This window comes from Anser brachyrhynchus, assembly GCF_964034855.1.
Source record: "Anser brachyrhynchus genome assembly, chromosome: 2".
NCBI classification, from domain to species: domain Eukaryota; kingdom Metazoa; phylum Chordata; class Aves; order Anseriformes; family Anatidae; genus Anser; species Anser brachyrhynchus.
In genome coordinates this window covers 71766501-71785438 of record NC_137695.1, presented here as the reverse complement: position 1 = coordinate 71785438, position 18938 = coordinate 71766501, and the positions used below count along the sequence as shown (strand labels likewise).

Below are 18938 nucleotides of genomic sequence, written 5' to 3'. Positions count from 1 at the left end.
TCACAGGTACTGCAGTACCTTGTATTGGAGCAAGGAAGGCACTGGGGCTTGAACTAAAGCTGTAAAGCACTTTGCTGTGTCATCTATCTTCATTGTCCCTTCTGGGAGCCACAGAAACAGAGGACACACCCGGTCTGGGAACCAAAACCACCTAGCAACAGTAGCCTGCATGAGGGCTAGAAATGCTCTGCCATTTCATTTATCTTCTCTGTCCCTCCTGGCAACAGGAGAGACAGCAGCTGAAGGCACACCCCATCCGGAAACCAGAGACACCCAACACTGGACTCTGAGTAACAGCCTGAAAGAAAGCCATCCCATCCATCTCCTGCTTCCTGTCTGCAGTGCTGCACCTGGCACAGGAATCAGTTAGGTAAACAAATGCCATCACAGCTCTGAAAAATGACGTCAGCTCCCTGTGCTGATGAGAAATGCAGTCAGCCTCCTCGTACCACAGTGCAGTTTGTGCTTCCCACTAGCACATGAGCCAAGCCCGTTAGCTACAACCTCATCTCACTGCAAGCACGCGCCTGTATAAATACACCCCATTCACAGAGTGTCAAAAATATAGACTGGGTGCAATCCTGACATTGGTACCTGAAGACGAGGCAACAAACATTTCAGTATGCAGTTTTGGTGGGAGAAGAGAAATGTATTCTTCCCAGACTTCCTATTAAAAGCATCTTGGTCTACTCAGGCATATCAGCAGGTACAAGGTCTAACTACCTGGCACTTCATTTATTATCAGAATGTGCAAACTGGGAGGATGCAGCTTCTAGAAATTCTCACAGAGGAAATGTAAAGAGATCTTTCTCGTGCAATAAAAGCAAAGTCTTGGGCTCATCTGGAGAGCGTACTAAAGTATAGATTAAAGGTGTAACTTCAGTTTTCCAGACAGTGAATAGAAGTCAATGGATTTCATGCTTAGGTTCCTCACTTCACCAAGACTAATATTCGGAATAGAAGATGAAATCTGTTATGAATACAGGGATAGGTTTCAATCATGTTATTTAGAGTAACTACTGTCTTAGCCTACAGTTCCACTCATTTCACAGACAGTAGTTCTGGGTTTGTTTTATTTCAGAAATTATTTATTTTTATTTAGTTTGCTGTTTAATAAACTTCCGTGTTGGTACTTTCAGAAAATTTATTTTGGCTTTATTTTTACTGTTCATTTCAATTTTCCTTTCCTATATTTGTATATTTCTCTAACCTAGTGTTAGACTATGGAAATAAATCACTGTATATTTTTACTGTATGCTTATTAGAGCTCTTTTGCCTTGAGCTGATCACATGATGTAATGCATAAACAAAGGAAGAGAGCATAAAATCAGACAGACAGCACTGCTATTTTCCAATATTTAAGATAGCAAACCCTCTTCGGTTCCAATGGTCTGCAAGCGCTAAAACCAAGAATTAATTTGGTGACAGTGAAAACAGAATTCATTTTATCATGTACTGAAAAGATCTACCAGTCTACATTGTGTAACTTGCCGATAGGGATCAGAGGTTGTCCATCACACCATCTGCCTTTCATTCAGCAGGCTTCCAATTTCCTACAGACAGTCGAACAGCTGGGAACAAGCCAGCCTGGAGGCGCAGAGCTGGGTGCTGTCAGCATATTGCTGGCATTGTAGCTCAGGGCATTGCACATTCTTTCCCAGAAGTCTTGTTGAAGTGCTCTTGAATAGGAGTGGTGAAAGGTCATGAGTAAAAGAGTAGTTGTAGGTCTGCCAGGAATGATCAAAGCCATCTTAAAGTATAACTCTTCATCCCTGTGAGGTCTTGCAGCCAGGTCTGCAAAACCTCCTCCCTAATCAATGGCATCGAAACCAGCAAACATGTTGAGTATTATTAGCATGATGATTCTGACTGAATTAATGACAACGGTGGAAAAGCCCTTGTGTGGCTCCCATTACATTAAGATGCTCATTAGAGCATCTAATGGAATAACAAAAAGATTTGTCAAAAATTGCCTTTTCAAGTTCCTCTTATCAATACTGGCAAACAAAACAGTTTCTCACAAAGGCATTTTTAATTTAATTCCAAAACCATTTTGGAAACATAATAGTTCATTAGAGTTTACAAGACTTGAAAGCTTTTGATAAATCTTTCCAAGAATCTTAATTAGAAATGCTTAGAAAACTGCAAAATGTGAAATAAGTCCATTTCAAATGTTTCCAATTTGAGAACAGAAATGTTTTCAAACTTCTGATAAAAGCAGATTTCCAGCTTCTGATAAATTCTAATATTGATGTAAAGTTTGGTCTCCCAGAATGTCCCTGTTCTATGACTGGGCATTTTGCTGACATTTTATCCTTGGGTCAGTGCTTCCATTGTTGCTGCAGCTTAGACAACTGAAAATTGGAAATCCATTCATCATGTTAAGTTGCTTACTAGAATAAAAATACAAGGAAGCTACAATAGCCAGTCTTTCCATCTTCCCACTGAAAGTGAGCTCATTGATTTCTCCATGGAAGTGAATGCCAAAGAAGAGCATTATCCAGTGGTTAGGGTACAAAATTAGAAGTGAAACTACATGTCCTCTCATGCATGCCATTAGCTAGGTATTTGGCAAGTATAACGTGTCCATTCCTCATTGAGCCTACCTGCAAAAACTTCACAATATCAATATATAGAGCAGTGCTTGGAATACCTGAATACATATGCGAAGATGTTGCAAAGTGTTCCTTTGCCTAACGAAGTAATGCTTATATGGCTGAGATGTTCATTCCACACTTAGTTTCTTACTCAATCCGCAACTTTAACTTTGACTGAGATGAAGAACGTTTGTAGTTATTAAATTACTGAAATTTCCTGAAAATTGTCAAATAAGCAGAGAGATCCAAACTGGCACTGCCATGCTATCCTCACTGCCCCTTCAGAGAAGTGCTGCAGTGTAATCTCAAGCATTACTTGTTCTGTTTGTCCTTCCTACCACACAACTGTTGTGTACATCAGAGCGAATCTATCTACATGTATGGAGCTGCAACTCAGTCACTGAATATGCTGTTTCTTCTCACCTTGTAAAGGCATATGGAAGGATGGTATGGATACTATAGGATGAAGGGAAGAACTCAGGGGATTCATGTAAGGAAGCTGGGGTTTCTGTCCCTCTTTCTGAAAGCAGATGTAGGATGCATCTGCATAATAGACCAGGCTTCACTGGTTCCTCTGTTCATGGAATAGTTTATTAGTAATAATCAGTCATGATCTAGCAATAGCTTTAAATTCAAAATCAATTTCTTTATGTTCCCTTGCTTTTATATTGTACAAGTATATGAAAGCCTTCATGCAGAAGTCATGTCGTCTTCAAAAATGTGTTTGCATTTAATCTTTCCTAGTTCGTGTTTGTAGAGCATCCACTTCAGTTATCACATTTCAACTAAGCAGGCAGTAACCTCCATTTCAAGGGTGGCAATTCATTAAATTACATAGTTCTATTACTTAATATAGTCAGGCTTACCCTGAGAAAAAAGCAGTGTTTTAGGGACAACCTGCCAAGAAAGTGACTCCAATTTAAATTAAGGTAATGCAACATTTGTGTAAATACTAGTTTAATCTCCTGCTATTTTGTTTTATTTTAAACCACTTGGGACTGGTATACACCTGACTGAAATAAAGTGTCTCTGTAGTAGCTTGCACTCAATTAAATTGGTTTTAAACTGACTTGAGCTAAGCAGTGAAGCATTTTAGTGCATACAAATACATAGGATTTTCTAGCAAGTTAGCTAGAAGGACAAAATACCTTTCCTAAAGTTGTCCTCTTGAAAATGAAAAGCAAATTAACTTCAAAGGAGTTATTTGCTAATCTTTAAACATGAAATGAGTTACATAAGAGATGCAATGCTAAAGAAACAAATTATGTCTCAGTTTGCGTGCTAATTCTGAAGGCGAGGGGAGGGAGGGGAGGAATGACGTTATTCTAGTAGTGATACGTGAGATTTTCTTAATTGTTCATATTTCCATCCCTTTTATTTTTTTTTTAATTCCCTATTGAAGTTTTTTCAGCCTTTTATATTTTATAATAATAGCTTAAACATTTTACATGCAATTTTTTGCTGTTGGAAATCATTTAAAATGCTCTGAAAATACACTAAAAACGTAGCAGACAAAAACATCAAGATGGAAGCACATTTCTTTATATTTCAGCAGGAATCCAAACAATAAATTTTAACACTAGAGCATTTCAACTACATCTTAATCTGATGACAGTGAAATAATATCTCAATTACATTCTCTGCAAAAGAAATCTTCCACATTGTGTCATAATGCAATAGTAATTGAGTTTAGCAATTGTGATATTACTATTTCTTTTTTTATAAATTTATTTTTGTAAGCTAGTGAATATTCAGTACCATGCCAGTCATAAATGAAGCTTGCTTCCTTCCTTCCTTCCCTCCTTCCTTCCTTCCTTCCTTTCTCTTCCTCTCTCTCTTCCTTTCTCTCTTCCTTTCTCTCTTTCTTTCTCTTTCTTTCTTTCTTTCTTTCTTTCTTTCTTTCTTTCTTTCTTTCTTTCTTTCTTTCTTTCTTTCTTTCTTTCTTTCTTTCTTTCTTTCTTTCTTTCTTTCTTTCTTTCTTTCTTTCTCTTTTTCTTTCTTTCTTTCTTTCTTTCTTTCTTTCTTTCTTTCTTTCTTTCTTTCTTTCTTTCTTTTTCTTGTTCTCTTTCTCTTTCTCTTTCTCTTTCTCTTTCTCTTTCTCTTTCTCTTTCTCTTTCTCTCTCTTTCTCTTTCTCTTTCTCTTTCTCTTTCTCTTTCTCTTTCTCTTTCTCTTTCTCTTTCTCTTTCTCTTTCTCTTTCTTTCTTTCTTTCTTTCTTTCTTTTTTTCTTTTTCTCTTTCTTTCTTTCTTTCTTCCTTTCTCTTTCTCTCTTTCTATTTTTCTCTCTTTCTCTCTTTCTCTCTCTCTCTTTCTTTCTCTCTTTCTCTCTTTCTTTCTCTCTTTCTTTCTCCCTTTCTCTTTTTCTTTCCGTCTCTCTCTCTTTTCTGTTCTTCTTGTATCACTTGTTGCAATGTATCCTTTCATAGCTATGTAGAAATTTCTGTGGTTCTGTGTCAGTCAGTCGACTTTTCCCTTAGAATTTACATTGTATGTTTTGTATTTTTTTCTCATCACCTCACAACATGGATGAAACAGCTATTTTCACAATAGCCTTGTGAGTTAAAGAATCTAATTGTTAGGTTGCTTTAGGAATGAAGATCTAGAGAAATTAAACAATTGAGGTCATCTGCAGACCATGGCAGACCTGGCCAAGATGAAGGTGAATGGAATCTAAATTGTTCTCATTGTAGGCTAGTCCCTTAACTCAGAAACTCTTCTTCTTTCCTTGTCTGAAGTCAGACTCGGATATCAGCAAGGAATCAACCAAACCACCACACCTCTTTCCCCAAACCCGTTTCCTTATTTGCAAAATGAGATGATACTGCTTACAGTATTTCAGCCGTTACTTCCATGAAGTAAGTAAAACCAAAATATTTAATATCACTGAGGAAATGGATGTTCAAACCAGTATCTCTCAATCTTTTTAGATCAGGACTGTCTTTCCTTGAATCCAATCTTGAAGGTCTGTGGCAACCTAATAAACTATGCTTCTTACTCCCCACTGTTAAAAAGCACTTACATAACTTCCAGTAAAACACATGCCCCTGTGCAAAATCTTTCTTCAAATCCCACATCTCAGCTTCCAGCAAAACAGTAATTCACAGATATCATCCATGCCCTCATCAGCAGAGATACAAAAGTATTTTTTTTCTGGCTAAAGCTTTATCTGTTCATCCCTTATCCTCTTAATAGCCAAGAGTTGAACACATGCAGATTAACTTGCAGTAAAAGTTCTCCATTTCTGATAATGTTTAGCCTCTTATCTATTAGCCTTGATATCTCTGTCTATTGGCATTTCATCTTGTAATTGTCTTCTTCTACCTCTCTCCTATGTCTTTCATCAAATAGTTAATATTTCATTCCCCTAATACTTTTTTTAGGTTGGTTTTCTAAGGTTGCTAACCATACGCAATTTTATCATCTATTAATCCTCATTTTTCTCCACCCTTTCTCCCTCTAGTAAGTTTAGAAATTTTTGTCCAAAGTCAATCATTTTTGACAGTGTGTGTGTGCATACCTTGGAGCTCACCACCACATTTTCTTCTGCATGCCAAACTGGTGACTTAGTCACAGACGTGCTATGTGTAGGGAACTGTGTAGGACAAATGAAAAGTATTGCTGGGGCTTTGTGGGATGTAGTGCTTTCTCAGTGGGAGTGTAAAGTAAGGGAGAAGTTCCTCTTAGGTTATTGGATTATTTAGAAATATTTTGTAGAAAAGATACTCATATAGTTACATAATGGAAATATATATCTAATAAACACACATCACAATTGAAATATATTTTCCATGTATTGATGGTGATTTCCCAACACAAACAGGTGATATAAAGCTAACTGGTAAATCAATAGACAATAAGATAAAGCAAATTTTTGCTATCAGGATGACCCTGGTTTTTAGCAGTGGTATTTACCAGAACACAAGTCAGCCTAGCCTCTTTGGATCCTTTGATGATATGGACCAGTAATACCTTATGAGAATTTTATTTGGCATTCTTGACTTAATAAAAACAAGACAGCACAGGAGTTTACAAAGGAATTTAAGTGCTAAAAATCTGGTGCTAAAATTCTGAAGTGCAGTGGCTCTGCCCTGTCTCATTTTGCTTCTACTTGCACAGGTACAGTAACAACTAAGAGAGAAATTGGAGTGAGCAAATAGAGAAGATAACTTTTCAAACTCTATAGCAAGATTTGACAGAACCTATCTGCAAGAGTTTTGTTACACCATCCGACCTAGTAATATTTGCCCTCCAGTTGCTAACCCAGTGACTTGCAGTTGTGAATATGTCTATGGGACACAGTTTAGTGCTATGCACAGTTATTTATCTAGGTCCACTCAGATGGTGGCAATGTGGCTTAATGAGAGCAATGCACAGAGAACTCAAAGTAACAACATATATAGATATACCCCAACCAGAAGAGAGGAAATCATAAAGGCAACTTGAATATCCTTTCCGCCATGTTACAGATTTGTTATTATTTCTAGAATGTGAAATGTATAGAGAAAAAGAGTTGGGAAATTCTAGGGTTGATTTTAAGTGACTTAACTGAGATTTTTGTAAGAGTGTAGCTGTGGCAATCTAAGATACGGGTGGACTAAAGATGCCAAGAGCTTGGGCATCCTGGAGAATTTCAGCTTCATCCTGCCAAGATAATATCATACAATGTGTCTGTCAGATTAATGTGGTCCTCATCTGAATGGGGCTGAATAGCTTGGCTACAACTGTCATGTGATACAAGTGAAAACTGGATGGATTGATCCAATTCAGCATTAGCTTTGGTCTGGATGATCTCCTCAGTTAAGAATGATTACTTCAGCCCTCAGCTAATAGAGACAAGGAGTTTATGCTTCAGTCGTTTTAACAGAGATTCCCGCTCTTGTTTACAAACTTGATACTTACTGTAGGAGGAAGATGTAGCTGAGATTTATCTCCAAGAATAGCATTGACCCATCCAAGACCAAAACTATTAATTCATTGTTGATAGCATGCCAAGTCTTGACACTGTGTTCATAAAAAGGCTAAAAACTTAGGAGTGCAAATACTGATAGACAGGGTAGTTTAGGATACCCTTATGAATTCGCTCCCTCCAAAAATACAGATGTAAGAAAGTGAACTAGCTGAATGGTTTTTCTGTTTCAGAACTGTTCTCTTAGGCAACTACAACAAAGTATAAAGTAATATTATTAAAACTGAGCAATAACTGCTATGGTTTAGCTGCACTGATAATAACATATTACGAGTGTTCTGAAAACCTGTTTTTATCAGCGAAAGGAGAAAAAAAGAGCATGCATGTAGTGAACCCTTCTACCAATGTGTTCAGACACTTCTGCTGCACCTTCTCTTTTTTACATCTCTTCTTTCCAGTGATTTTTTTTTTTTCACAGTTCTTCCTCAGATCTCCTGGTTGCTTGTTGCTACCTTTTTATCTAGCTGTGGGTGTGTTCGTTTTATGTCTACCTAACAACTTGTACCAGAAATATGCTTCTGTTTCTCATAAATCATTTGGGGTGTATCAGTATCAGAATTATTTTGACATTAAGTAAAACAATTTTTAGAAAAACAGATTAGGGATCTTATTTTATTTAGGGTTTAGTATATGTTGAAATGTATAATATTATTGCCAAGGTTTTGTGTTTTAGCTAAAAAGAAAATAATTTCAAAAATACTACTTTTCTCTTTGCTCTTACTTTCTTTTCTATTTGGCTTTTCAGCAGGCTTTTTCCTTTTTTTGTTTTTTTTTAATGTATATATTAAGTTCTCCTTTATTTCTCACTTATATGTGGACTTCAACATGCTATAATTAATAGAAAAGTATGTATACTTCAGGGCTTTGCCAGAAATCAGGAGACAAATCAAAAGAGATTTATTTACTTTTTTGTACCATGTATATGTTTCCTAACTGGCTGATAGGATTTTGGAAACTTGAGGATCTCTTTTGAGACAAATAATGGAATTGAGAAGTCTCTCTCTGCTTATTCCCAGCACAAGATTAATGAATGGCAGAGATTTCTTATTTTTATTCTTTCAACTCAATCACAGAATTCTAAATATATAACACAAACAGCATATACTCCGGTAGCTTTTGGCTTCACACAAAGCATGGTCAGAAACAAAGCTGAAGTAGGTGCACAGTATTCTGTTCCAAGCCATAAAAAAACATGCTGCTTTCCAGTTCTGGTTCTCCAGCCCAGATGAGCACAAAGGAATGTGGGTGGAACTCGCCCTCCTGCCAAGGCTATTACCTAAGCCCTATTTTGATTGGGATTTAAGTGGTGCATAGGCCTTGCACTGCACGGGATGGAAATGGAAAATCACAGAGGCCTCTGTAGACCTTCCCTCAAAGCCAGGCGGTGGGACTGTATGTGTTTTTTTTCCATGGCTGTGAAGCAAAGCCGCCTCTGTCACAGAACGCTGGTCAGTGGTCAGGGGACTGCTTCGTACCCCTGCGGACATAAGGTTGGAGGGAATTGTACAACCACGTCTTTCTCGTTCCTATCTGATTGGCGCAGAGAGGGACTCTAAGAAAAGGAAATCCTAGGTTTGCTTTTTCTCAGCAGTTGTAGCCTAAAAAGGTGTGTCTTAATATAATTCTTAATGAATGCCAGAAACTGGTTAATGCTACTTTGCAAAAGATTAAAAAGGGAATGTCTGAAGGGGATAATGTAAGCATGGGAGGATTATATTTCAATAAAATTAATCCCACCTATAAAGGAGGACTGTAACAGTGTCCATCTGGACAAAGCCAATTTAACCGTCTGAGAAGCTGCGTTAAATTTGCTCAATGCGTTTCGTTAAGAGAAAGTGGAAAACCAGTAAAATCCTTCTCTTGTTAGGTGAAAGAAAATGACTCCAATTTGCTGGAAAAAAAAAAAAAAAAAAAGAGATCTTAAATCCCGAGGTTTTCAACAGAAGCTGAAATGCATCATCCTTAGGCCAAGATAGGCCGAGGCAGGCCTATCACATCACCCCAAGGCAGACTGTTTATCTCAGAAAATGGAGATGCAGGGAGGAATGGGTAGGGTGGACACCCTTGTCATGCATCTCCTCTAGAAAAGTAGTAAAAATGTGGTGAAAACCCACTGTTTAAATAGCTGATCAAAAGCCTGAAGCTCCTTGATTCCACCACAACAGAAAAATGCTCTCATCCAAACAGCTCATTACACACACACAGAATTTAGTGCATTCTCCCTGGCTCCAGAATAGATGCTGAGGAAGAAAATAGCTCTGTCTCATGCACTCTCTGCATTTTTATTTATTTATTTATTTTTAATACAAGGAAATGTTGGTTCTTGCCAAGAAAAAAGGTTAGTCAGCTGAAAACGAAGTTCTCCTGGCTGCGCCCTCACATGTTGCTGCTTGTGCAGCTGAAGCACCTGTGCTCCGAGACACCAGAACCTTCCGGAGGGAAGCAGCTGTTGCCTCCCCACCCTTTCCCTGGCTCCAGGGTGAGACCCATGGAGCCCCTCACACAATTCTGCTGCTGGTGAGCTCTTCAAGGCAAATGAGTTATGTACGGCTGCCAAAAAGGGTCAACATGCCTGAGAAACGGGTCCCATGGATCTGTACTGCAGGGCCTTGCTGTCTGCCCAAGACATTAGGGTCTGGCTCTGGAAGGGTCTGGAGGTCTAAAGCCCACAGGCCCGACTCAGCTTGGCAAGAAGAGATCTAAAATGTCTGAATGGAGCCACTGTGCATCAGCCTAGTGTGCAGACAGAGCAGAGCACGTCATTTCAGTAAAGCCGGAGTCTGCTCAGAGAGCAAATGACATCGCTGGAGCAGTAAGAGGCACTCAGTGTGGGTCTTAGATGTTGCTGAGTCTTGTGTTGTGTTACAGCTGTAGATGACTGTTCTTGTGCCAGTGAGGAAGAGGTAACCGGTAAGTATGTCAGTTGCAGAAACATATATAGATATTATATGCTAAAGCCTGTAACAGAACCTTCAGCCTACTGAATGAAAACACTCCCAAGGGCGTGCCAATATACCATCTCTCCTTGGCAGATGAGATGTTAGCTCTGTGTGATGAGGATAATGAAATTCATGAGGAGGAAATTCCTTTGACACAACTGGCTAACCATAACTTGGTAGCCTAATGGCTCCCCTTGTGCCATCCCTCAGAACCGAGACCAACTTTGATGTCTTAAAAAAAAAATTGTCATGCAGAAAAAAATCCCTTGGCTCCAATACTTTTATTCAGGAGTCGCATCTTCCACATGGATAATGAAGCTGAGAATGTGAGAATGAGGAAGAGCTAAGATAAATAAATCTGGCTTCAGCCAGTGGTAAGCAGAGACTTTGCATCCTGTTCTATCGACTATATACAGTTTTGCTTTAGAGGTTACAACTATTAGTCTTCTTATACTAAATAAAAAAAAAAAGTAAACTTACTAGAGGACTGACTATCCGACTGTTCCTCTTACAATCAGAAATACATAATTCTGTGTTCCTTGTATCTGTTTTTGAATAATCTAACAATTAGCAGGACTGTTTAAGGTAAACACGTCCTTCAGAGATTAACTGCAGTGATAGACCTGTTTCATCAAAATGGATTAAGCACTGAAGGATTAAGTCCAGAGTCATGTGCTTCCATCACTGATTTTCCCTTCTGATATTCCTTCACATGTAGTAATATGGTGGCTCTTCTAAGAGGATTGGATACCTTTATCTCTTCATTCTTGCTGGTTTTTCTGTGGACCATGGCTAACGTACAATGCATTTGCCTCAGCTTTTCCCCCTATGTGACTGTTAAGGTCTTTAGCTGAATGTTAGCATCTGAGTTGGAGAACAGCTTCCAAACCATGTGGATTGGGTGATAAGACTGATGACATACTTTGAGACCAATTAGTGGAAAAGACTGATAATATATGCATTCATGAAGGACTGTTACTTGAACCTAATCTTACATATTAAAGGAGAGCTCTTATTCTAGCAAGCAAAATTGAGTTGGTTATTAATAATGCAAGGATGGTTACTGAGGGAAGTACTTAGCTCATATGAGTGAATCTTATTAGGAGAGACTGGAAAAGCAAAATTCAAATGGGATAAGTGCAGCTTAGTGCTTCTGCTTGAAGCATTGCTGTTGCAAACAGAAATCTCCCAGATTTATGCTTGTGTTTTCTTTTATTTGCCTGTGGCCACACCACTTAGGTCTGAGATTGCATCAGCTCTTACAATGTAAGCAGAGTCCAGCTGGGATAGTACTACTGTAAGAATAGCAAGGAACAATGCTTCTGCTTTTCTTGAGTGGCAGCTTTTCTCTTATGGCAACACTGACCCTATGGATTACTCTGAAAGCAGTGGTGCTGAGCTACAGGTGATGCCAAATAAGAAAGAATTCTTAATTATGTCTTATTATTGAAAATCCCAAGATGGCTTTTTTTTCCTGGTAGACACTGACCTTGGATAAACAGATGAGACTCTGCTAATATAGTTACTTCTGTACAAAGGAGGAGATTATGTCCTTGTGCCCTCCAGGGGGCATAGAGCAGAAGATGCAGCCTTGCAAGAGAAGGCACAAATTTTTGCATTCAGGGCTATGGGGCAAAAACTAAGCAAGGGCCTCAAGATAAACACCTCTGAATGAAAGCAAACAAAACAAGTGGATAAATGTCTCAGACAGAAATCAAAGTAAGCAGCACAATAACCAGTCACTTCTGGGGTCCTTATTTCCTTGTCAGCATTGAAAACAGTGTTTCATTTCATAGTCTTTTATACTAGGACCTGTGCCTGAATTCTTTCAGTATGTTCAAAGATATGGATGTGTCATCATATGCTTTCTAGTCAACATTATGTTGTCCTCTAAAAGTATGATGCACAGATGATTTTCAAAGTATTTTTAATGTGGTTGCTTAAACCAACACACATTATTCTATATTGATCTGATATAGTTAAGTTTCAAATTCAGACCATGCCTGTCTAAAAGTTTTATCCTATATTTATAAAACTTAATGAGTTTTAACATTGATTTAATCTATACAGGAGTAGGCCTTAAATCCTGTAGGCACTGATAGATGTGAAGGACATTTCAGATGACAGGGGGAGATGTACTAAATTACAAGCTGAAAAAATTCAAACCCACAGTGGTCTGCCCCAACTATTTTTCTTGTCAGACTATGGGGAACAGATACTTTACTGTAGTTATGCACCAATATGTTCTCCATAACATATTTTGCATGTAAAATGTGACACACAGTTCTGGGGAAAAAGTATTAAGTTGCTAGAATCTTTTAGAACAAATTTTCATAATGCATATATAAAAAGATATAATAAGTAGTCTGAGTCCACAAAATTATTTATTATCTCTTCTGTCCAACCTACCTCTAAAAACAAATAAACTGCTTCACAGAGTGTTATCAATTGAAAGCTATTTGTTTTTCATTTAATGTAATGTAAAGTACAAAGTGCAATTTTAAATTTAGTTTTTAAAGTTAAGGGTGAGAGGTTAAATATATCCAAGGTTCAAAAATATTTTAAAATATACCTGTCTACAGTTTGTTTGGATTTTTTAAATGACCATTAAACTTCTGTATCCCATTTGTGACACCTTAAAACAGCTTCAATTTTCAAACAGCCAACACCTCCCGCTTTCTGGATACATAGTCCCTTCAAGCAGATAGAAACTTCAAAAAAGTGAGTGAAAATCCAGTTTATAGTTCCCATATCTCTCCCTTACATTCAGATTCTCAGGATTAATTCTCAGAAAACCTTTTAACCAGTAAGGAGCTACCCCATGAGGTTTATCATTCACAAAGCCAGACCATATGCTTCTCTGGGAAATAAGTATTTCTAGCTAGCTTATGGAAGAATAGACAACTTAGACTGAAAAGAAAGGACACTCTAATGTCAACCGTAAAGACAGATATCCCTTTAAGAGTGATACATACAGGTTTTATCAAAAAAAAAAAAAGGTTTTTTTAGGTCATTTTTATTGATATAGAGATAAGCTGTAACAGAATTTGATCTCGCTTTTGCTAGCGTAATACAGAAATAATACCACTGAAATCATTAGGATTACTCTGCTTTTATATATACAAAATTCTGCCCTGTCACAAAATATGTTTCTTTTTGCTCTTTGTTCAGTCTGACAGATCGTAATTGGTATTGAGGCCTTTACCTTTATAGGTGATAGGATTAAAAAGTAGGAACATTAATATACTAAGCAACAGTGAAGGATTCAGTTTGTCTTCACCTTTCTGGCAGTGAAGAGTGCAGAATTAAGTGCTCTGAGGGTCACTTATACAGCATAATAACCTAAATAGACTAGAACTTGCCAATTTTTTAGACGAAAAATACTTACTTCCCATTTCAGTAATGTCTCAATAGTCTCTGTATATGTAACCCAAATTCCAATAACTTATTTCAATGCTTTTCAGAATTTTGTTTCGTGAATAAGTTAACACAAGGTAAGCTTAGAGTGAGAACTTTATGATAGTGAAAACAGATGTTGTATGTCATTATTGTATATATATCGTATATCATAAAGCAATGTAGCTTACCTCTATTTCATCATAGCATAGACAACCTCATGTTTACTACATAGTCCAGATATGCACCCTGGCAGTTAACATGCAGTAACAGAAACACTTTAAGTTCGTACCCGTGCTTCTTCTGTAGTAATTTGCACATGGGACTGTACTTTGCACTGCAGCCTCCTTGCTAATTTCTTGTACATTCTTTAGCAAATAGTCCTCATGTAAACATGTGAAGAAGCCAATATTTCTAATTCCTTTCTCATTTCTTTTCTCTTTCCCTCAGTGTTGATTTGTATACTATATATTTTTTCTCCAAGACATCAGTGTAGGTGTTAAATGACCTAAGAGAAGTAGTAGTCTTTCGCTTTGTTTTTATAAACACAGGATTCAGCAGTCTTGGTTTCTTGGGCTCACATTAACCAAGTTCTTATCTGTTCTAGCTCCTTCATGTTACTGCTTTTCACCTCCTTAACGTTGTTGGACCAGTGGTGTACCCACATGGTATTTTTCAGGTGCACAGGCCTCGCACACCTCTGTGTTAGACTGGAGGGTATATAGCACTGTAAGCCTAGTGCTAAGCCCAGTTTGGTATATCATACTGTTCAGTAGGGCATTTTAGATCAAGCGTGGAATTGCAGTAACCACAGCTACACATCTAGCTCATAGCTGGTTAGCTCAGGCTGTAAGCAAGACATGTGCAGACTTATCCCAACAGGATTAAGAGCAGGATGTTCCTTTAGTTTAGGTGAGTATCAATTCAGTGAGTATGTTTTCATTTTTAATCAGTTCTCTAAGTTGAAAATCTAACCCAATTTGCATTCACATTGTTGAATCTAAATCCGAGATTGCCTGTCCCCTAGCTCAGGCCCCAAATTTGCCAAACCTTAAAGGGACATTCAGTGAGATAAGTTAGGATCAAGCTTGCAAATAATAAGTACATGTCTTTTGGGAATGTACTTTGGTGAATGGGTAGACGTAAAACATCTTTGGAACTAAATAGGCTTATTTTTCCTCCATACCAACTTCCTGTATCAGCTGAGTGGCAGTTCCGTCTGCTGATTCCAGGGCCTTGCCCCCCCAAGGCAAGATGGGGAAACAGCTCATGAGAGACAAATGCAGTTTTTCCTCTCAGTATCATCCTAGCAATGTGAACACTTAATACTGCTCAGCTGCTGGAAGGAGAAGGAATTGGATAAAGGAAAAGTTCATGTAGCTCTGGAGTTCCCCATCTCTCTCCATTGTAGAAGAAATTCCCCAGTGCCAGCTGGCTAGTTGTGCCTAATAGTTGATCCAATCCCTTCTGCCTTACGGAAAGGAAAAAGAGAACTCTTCAGGCAAGCTCCCATATCACCTTAGTGGAATCATGGAAACTACTGTTGCCTCTGTCCTCACCTTCCCTTGTCTTTCTCCCCTGCAGAGACCAATGCCAGACATGACCAGTGTTCAATAGATCGGCTGTGCCAGAAGGCTGACCTTAAACCCTAGTTTAAAATACAGTGTAAACATCATTGGCCAGGAGTCAAACAGAATACTAAAATCACCTTCACATCCATCATCTGGAAACATTCTCTGGGTAGCTAATTAAAAATCCATTTCCTAGACTCTGAGGAATATCAACCTGTTTGATTCTCAGAGGTGAAAATATTAAAAGTTAAATATACAGCAGATAAATTATCAGGTCACAATTCTTTATCCAATATTCTCCCTGTCATGGAAAAAGTATGTAATTTAAATCTGTCAAGAGGCTGGAAACTGTGGAACAAAGACCTGAAACTGAAATACCTTCTTTCAGACATTGTTCTTACTATACAAACAAAGTCTACAGAAGAAGAGGCCTCTCTGGAGGAATCTCAGTCCGCTGTTCAGCTGCGAAATGATCAAGTGAAAGTATTCCTCCTCTACTTAGTACATGACTTACCCATTGGCTACATGGTTTTTAGTTAGGTTATTTGTTTGTCTTGATTTTTATATCTTCCATAAGAAAGTGACATTAACAATTTCATAATGTTACCTTAAATAATCTGTGTTCATTAAAAATATTTTGCTTTCATATTCATCTAGCTTTTAATGCCCTGGCTTTTTTCCCCTTTCCAAAATTTCTCCTATTCACGTACAACTCTGTTTTCCTTTAACTGACTTAAAATGATCCTTAAATGCAAAGTGTGAGTTTTAAGACACTGAAGCATATGATCAAGGGGAAATAAGAAAATGTCTTTTCAAGATCTTTTTGAGTATGGTAACAGTTTCCTCCTCCTCATTCATATAGAGGAAGAAGCAGATTGAGTGGAGCTGCCAGTTTAAAGAGGTGGGAGAGGGGTCAGTACATGTAGAATGGGGAATACAGAAGATATGTCTACATCAGCAAGAGGAATAGACATGTAGAGTGAAAGGGTTAGAGCTGAGAACCCAATATCCATGCTGTACACATTTCAGGGTTTATAGCTCATGAAGTAAACAGGACAACATATCTCTGATGTTTCTGTACCCATTTCTGCAGTCTTTTTCATTCCTCTCATTGTTTTTTAGGTATAACTGCTAGAAGGACCTGCCTAGACGTGCTGTGCAAAAGATGCTGAGGGCAGCTTCTTCATTATCAGGTAGGGTGTGTTCACCATCCTTTCTGCAGAGTCTCATGCTTGTAATAACTTCATTGGTCTGAAATTTAGGAATAAAAAGACCTTTTATTTTGTTGCTCTGAGCAGAAGTTTGGGGAGGACCAAAAACTGATGAACAGGGTGGGTTTGCTGTTCTATGGCTATGTCTAGAATAATGCAACAGGGAGTAAGACCTAATGAGACAGACCTGATGACATCTTCTATTTATAATGCAGGTATTTGGACCATCTCCAAAAAACATCACTTTGACAGCTGGGCTACATACATTTTAAACCGTGAGGAAAATTAAAAATATATCCAATGTTTTCAGTTATTTTTACTAGTTCTAGTAAACATTTACAAGTCTGTACTTTATGACATGTTGTTAGCACTTTTGCCACATAATTTCTTCTCTTTGGAGAGGTTCTGATGCTTGTTTTTGATATGCCTCAGCAACCTTACTGATTTGCAGAACAATAAGAAAATAGCACAATAATCAAGATAATACAAGTTATCCTATGCCTTTGCTGCATTTGACATGTATTATGCTTTTATCAGTGATACCAAATCTCCTGTAGTATCACCTTGAATGTAAGAAAGAAAGCAAAAGGACAATCAATCAAGGCTTGATTCAGAAAGTCATGTGTTATACAGATTTTTTCAGTCTAAAAGCAGTCTTGAAATTGAGCATGGAGCAGCAAAAACAAAAGTTATATGAACTACAAATTTCCAGAAACTATTTGACAGCATCATGATGAATCATTCTGAAACATATCTAAATATTCAATATGTCAAAAAGAAATTGAGTCTTCATATAGGACTCAGTCTAAGGTAGGATCAAGGTGAGTACATGTTAAAATGTTTAATGTAGACTGTGTTGAATAGGAAAGTGTTCTTTCATATTTTATGTAAGCATTGTCATTCATTGCTTATGAAAAAAAAATGTCTTGCTGTAACACATGCATTGCCAAGTTCAGCAACGGTACATTAGGAGAATTGGATTTTGCTGACAACATAGTTTTTCTAGGTGATATCTCAATTAGCATCCGAGCAGATTGAAGAACTACTCAGCATCAAGAAGACTGAGTTAAAAAACAATTACGAAAAACACCCAGAAAGAATTTCAGAAGTTCCAAATCAAGTATTATCTTAAAAGGCAGAGGAACAAAAGAGGTATTTCAGTTTGCATATCTGCTCTGGGCAGCAACCCAAGAATATGAGCATGGTTGTACTGGGTCTGTGTAGCCCAGTATCCTGTTTCAGATGGTTGCCAAGCGGGGGTGGAGGTACTAGGCTCAAAGCTATGAGTTTTTCTGCAGCAGATTTTCTGACTGTCTTGCAGAGTCTTGAGTTTATGTCCTACACTTGACATCAGAATTTAACAGACACAACCCCTCCTGCTGGTGGCAATTCTTCAGGTACACACCAAAGGCAGTGATCAAAAGCAGATGTCTGTGGAAGAGTGCAAAAATAGAACAAACATATAATTATACTTTTTAAAATACTCTCCCAGTAGTCAGCATTTTGAGGAAGCATCTGAGAGACAACATGACTGTGGAGGATCTCACATTCCCCTTGTGAAATCAGCATAGCTATGGGCACATCTCAAGTGCCTGTACACAAATGCATACATCCTGGAAGTAAACAAGAAGAGTTAGAAGTCCATGTAGTTGTAAACCTGTGACCTCATTGGAATTAGAGACATGATGGTACAGCTCACATGACAGGAGTGCTGCAGTGAATGGATACAGGCTTTTGAAGAAAAACAGCCTGAGAAGGCAAGGATGAGGGTTTGCACTCTATGCAAAGGAGTGGCTAGAGAGCATGGAGCTTTGCCTTGGAACAGGTGAAGTGGCACCACCTGAGACCTTATGGCTAAGAACCAGAGAACAGGCTGACAGAGTTGGTATTCTGGTAAGCATGTGCTACAGACTGCCTGATCAAGAAGACATAGACAAAGCTTTCACTGGAGAGTCAGAAGCCTTACAGTCGTACAGCCAGATACTCCTTGGTGCTCAACCACCTAAATATCTGCTGCATGGACAACAGGGCTGGAGACAAGCAACCTAGGTGGTTTCTGGAACATGTCAATGAAGATTTCTTGACAGTTTATAAGGAAGCTCTTTAGAGAAGATGGTCAACTAGACCTCATTCTTACTAGGAAGTCACCAATGTAAAGGTCGAGGGCAGTCTTAGTTGCAGTGACCATGAGATCATGGAGTTAAAAATCCTGAGACAAAATAGACAAACAGTCGGATCACAACTCTGGACTTCAGAAGA

General features: G+C 38.1%; 1 protein-coding gene and 1 long non-coding RNA gene across 3 annotated transcripts in view; one reads left to right on the top strand and one right to left on the bottom strand.

Moving 5' to 3' along the window:
• The window catches only part of LOC308190443 (uncharacterized protein), a 123859-nt gene extending 106997 nt beyond the window's left edge, over positions 1-16862 (top strand). The window contains exon 3 of one of the 2 annotated variants that reach the window (XM_080581834.1): positions 16591-16862. In XM_080581834.1, the coding sequence (XP_080437960.1) occupies positions 16591-16603 (13 nt within the window). In that variant the 3' untranslated portion in view covers positions 16604-16862. Of the gene's footprint in view, positions 1-6; positions 2539-16590 lie in introns of those variants that run through there. The other variant, XM_080581833.1, reaches the window with a different exon arrangement.
• A 102-nt stretch (positions 16863-16964) lies between these two features.
• LOC308190446 overlaps positions 16965-18938 on the bottom strand; it is a 34264-nt gene continuing 32290 nt past the window's right edge. The window contains exon 4 of the long non-coding RNA XR_013947202.1: positions 16965-18110. This is a non-coding gene — a long non-coding RNA (uncharacterized lncRNA). The remainder of the gene's footprint in view (positions 18111-18938) is intronic.